We start from the raw sequence: 3,580 nt of genomic DNA on the forward strand, positions 1-3,580 counted from the left end.
TGTCGGGACAGGGTGCCCAGAGCCCAGCCGGAGCGTCTCCACTGCCGCGGGTAAAACCCCGGGCTACAGGACGGCGGCTACTTGGAAGTTTTGATGCATATGATCACAACCACCATGATTTTTATGATTCTTGGTGCATCCGTTGTAATGGTAAGACATCTTCACCTCCCTCAGCCACAATATCATTTTCTAATTTACTCACCAAGGCTAATATTTAATCAGATGGTTTCAAATGCTTAGTTAATGTAGGCTGTGACATTTTTGCGAGGAGCTATCTAACAGCAGGGCCATCAATGACCTGTGGAAGTAGGTTAGCCTACCTATAATTACCTGCTGTCATAAATAAATAATCTCAGTCCATTTGGAGGCATGAGTCCCCCCCTTCTTAGAATCGGGAGGTTGTGCCAAGGCTATTTTCTGTTGTTCTTTTTTTAATGGTCCTCATTGTTGCAGCTAATTTATCCTCATAATAATGAAACGAATCATTCGCTGTCTGTAGAAATAGCCGAGCCCATTGCTTGATATGTCCCAGCTGACTGGCATGGTTTTTTGCAGGCGATAGCCTGTTTAATGGACATGAACGCACTACTGGATCGCTTTCACAACTACATCTTACCGCATCTACGAGGGGAGGACCGCGTCTGTCACTGCAACTGTGGAAGGTAAATGACATCATCCTCGAACAATATTTAGGGAAAAACATGGTGGTGTGTGCTTTTTTTTACCCTTTAATTCTTAATTGCTAAGGAGGCCTCGAAGATTTGTGGCGGTGAAGCCCTGCAAAGCCAACCTCCTTTCACCCCGACGGTGCTTTTACATAGCGACTGCTGTTTACATAAAGGTTTTATTATTTGCTCCAACAGAAAGGCCGATGATACGTTTGGTCGCGTTGTGTTTTTTACATTTTGTCTGCGAGGATTTTTGGCTTTGCTGCATATAGCCTACGAAGGTGTCGGAGACATAAATAGGTAATGAACTATGGGCAATATAAGACTGTTCAAAAACAACCTGAGCATCAAGTGTGCGATTCACGCAGGCCTACACAGGTGTCGATGAGATTATAACCCTGCTGTGCCAATTATGAACATGTGAGTGCTGAAGTGAAGTGGTTATGGCTTAAGAAGTGTTGGGGGTACTGGCTACTGTGAGCAGGTTTGAAGTGGGGAAAACGGCAACAGCGCACTCGGTAATATATTCATTCGGATTTAAAATGCATTATTATGCATTTTACATCAGTAAATCATGTAACACAGTGGGCTGTGTGGATGAGTAGATACACAAACGGGCCTCTTCTATTGGTCATAAGTCACTACAGTGTCCGAAGGTTTGGCAACAGTGTTGGAACAAGATTTAATTAAAGTAATGATTCATAAACCATTAGACTGATATCTATATTATGCACAGATGTGTGGTTTAGAAAGGGAAATGTCAATCTTCATTTTGGTGCAAGCTCAACAGATGCAAAATAAAACTAAAACAGCAGTCTATAGTGTGCATACTGCAGTGTGTGGGCTGATGTACTAGCAGTTCATTAACAGCATTAATAGGCCAATTCTGCTGGGTTGCTCTTAGCCTGTAAATCCAGAAATGGGTCATCATCAGGTGCTTGTCAGAGAGAAATAATCTGAGTGAAAGTTTGGAAAGGCCTCTTGCACACATTGATGTATGTGATGTGCTATACAGAAGATGAATCAAGACAAGAGCAGCACGTTTGGAGATAGGGTTTATGATGGGACGAGGTTTCACTAAGTGTTATTTTGAATACAAACGGAATTTTGAAAAAATATATATATACCTCTGCTGTGACCACAGTGTCTTTCACTGACCTGAAAACACTCCTGAATGAGAGTCGGTCTGTTTTGTTTTCATAAGCAGCAGAAATGTAGGATATGTGGATGAACAGAACAGAGCTTGGGCTTCACTCGCCTACCCTTCCATCAGTGAGGCATGGAGGTGTCGTGACGCTCACAGCGCTCACCTTATCAGGCTTGAGGACACAGCCAGTGTCATTGTGTTTGGCAGCCTCTGTGCTCTGATTTGGATGTAGCTGTAGCTTCTCTGACGGTCCAAAAGCCTGACCTACTGTACAATAGCTGCTTCTGTGACATGAAAGAAATACAATTGGACAGTGTGGGTTGCTGTGTGCACCCTTATTAGTGTCATGGCTGCTGGATAATTATTCTAAGGTGATCTAAATGCTCTTTTCTACTCTATAATTCTGGCTGAATACTTTTCACCACTACACTAAAGAAGAAGACTTAGGTTTGCTGGGTGCAGGCGAACAAGAAGTCACTTTAAAGGTGTACAAGCAGCATTAAATAACTGTTTATTTTATTTACAGGTTTATGGACAAAAGCCTTGCTCAGGGAAAAGAGAGATTTAGGTTATCTTTACAGGTAGCTTGGTTTTTTTCTTCTTCTCCTCCTTTTTATTGAGAAAATTCTTCAGGGTTAATGGAACTCAGTAGTTGCATTGCTCAGATCAGTGAGGTCCGGCAGTGGGGTTTGAGCCCCCTTGTGACCCTCGCTTCTTTTAGTAATCTGCAAGATCTGTATTTTTCTCTCCACATTTAGTGCAAAGTGCTGTTCTGTGTTGCACTTCAGAGATCATCTGTCAGTCAAAGTGTGGGTGGATTTTCTGTTAATGAAGCTGCATTTCTGTAGGTGGAGATTTTGTCTTTGTCTGTTGCTGCTCATAGTTCTGACTTCTTAGCCAATTTATTCCAAACAAGCCAGAAACATTAGCACAGCTTCCAGTACATCATAGCAGTTTGCCAGTAAAGACCTGTTGGAGTAAATACTGGGTGTTAAGGATAGCCGTTTTCATCAGTTAGGTGTTGCATCAGTCAGAGATAGATATAAGTAAGAAAGGCATTTGTTTAAATATGTAGAAAACCTGTGTTATAAACTAGGGCTGCAGTGTCAGAGATGTGGGTATTCACGAGGCAGGGAGTCTAACGAAAGACACAGTCATGTTGTATGCAGTGTTTTTGGAGCTTGGCCCTAAAGATTACAGATTACTAAAGATTAAAATGCCAGAATTTCTCAGCCTCTTGTATTTTGACTGTACTTTTTAACACCTACACTAGTCCAAACCTGTTAACAGTGTCATGTGTGAGTATATCAGTACTTACTTCCAGTGGTTAAATCTGTCGTCTCTCACTGTGTTCCTTCGCAGTGTTTGTCAGACTGTCTGCATTGCTAGACTGTGAAAAGCCTTCATCCCCTCTCAGGAGGGCAGATAATAAGAGTTTAGTAATACTTTTATATCAAGTGGATGTATCGGTTTTACAGTGGAGTTTAGTCAGTGCTGGACAATGTGGAAAAATCAGTGTAAGGATATAGATACAGTGGGTACGGAAAGTATTCAGACCCCCTTAAATTTTTCACTCTGTTATATTGCAGCCATATGCTAAAATCATTTAAGTTCATTTTTTTTCCTCATTAATGTACACACAGCACCCCATATTGACAGAAAAACACAGAATTTTTGACATTTTTGCAGATTTATTAAAAAAGAAAAACTGAAATATCACATGGTCATAAGTATTCAGACCCTTTGCTCAGTATTTAGTAGAAGC

The 3,580-nt window shown here is 41.3% G+C and overlaps 1 protein-coding gene across 1 annotated transcript in view; it reads left to right on the forward strand.

The window, feature by feature from the left end:
- The first annotated feature begins 6 nt into the window (after positions 1-6).
- tmem240a (transmembrane protein 240a) overlaps positions 7-3,580 on the forward strand; it is a 15,655-nt gene continuing 12,081 nt past the window's right edge. Inside the window, 2 exon segments of the mRNA XM_020612495.1 lie at positions 7-150; positions 556-662. Coding sequence (XP_020468151.1) covers positions 94-150; positions 556-662 — 164 coding nt within the window. The 5' untranslated portion in view covers positions 7-93.

Source organism: Monopterus albus, unplaced genomic scaffold (genome assembly GCF_001952655.1).
Source record: "Monopterus albus unplaced genomic scaffold, M_albus_1.0 scaffold126.1, whole genome shotgun sequence".
Taxonomy (NCBI): Eukaryota; Metazoa; Chordata; class Actinopteri; order Synbranchiformes; family Synbranchidae; genus Monopterus; species Monopterus albus.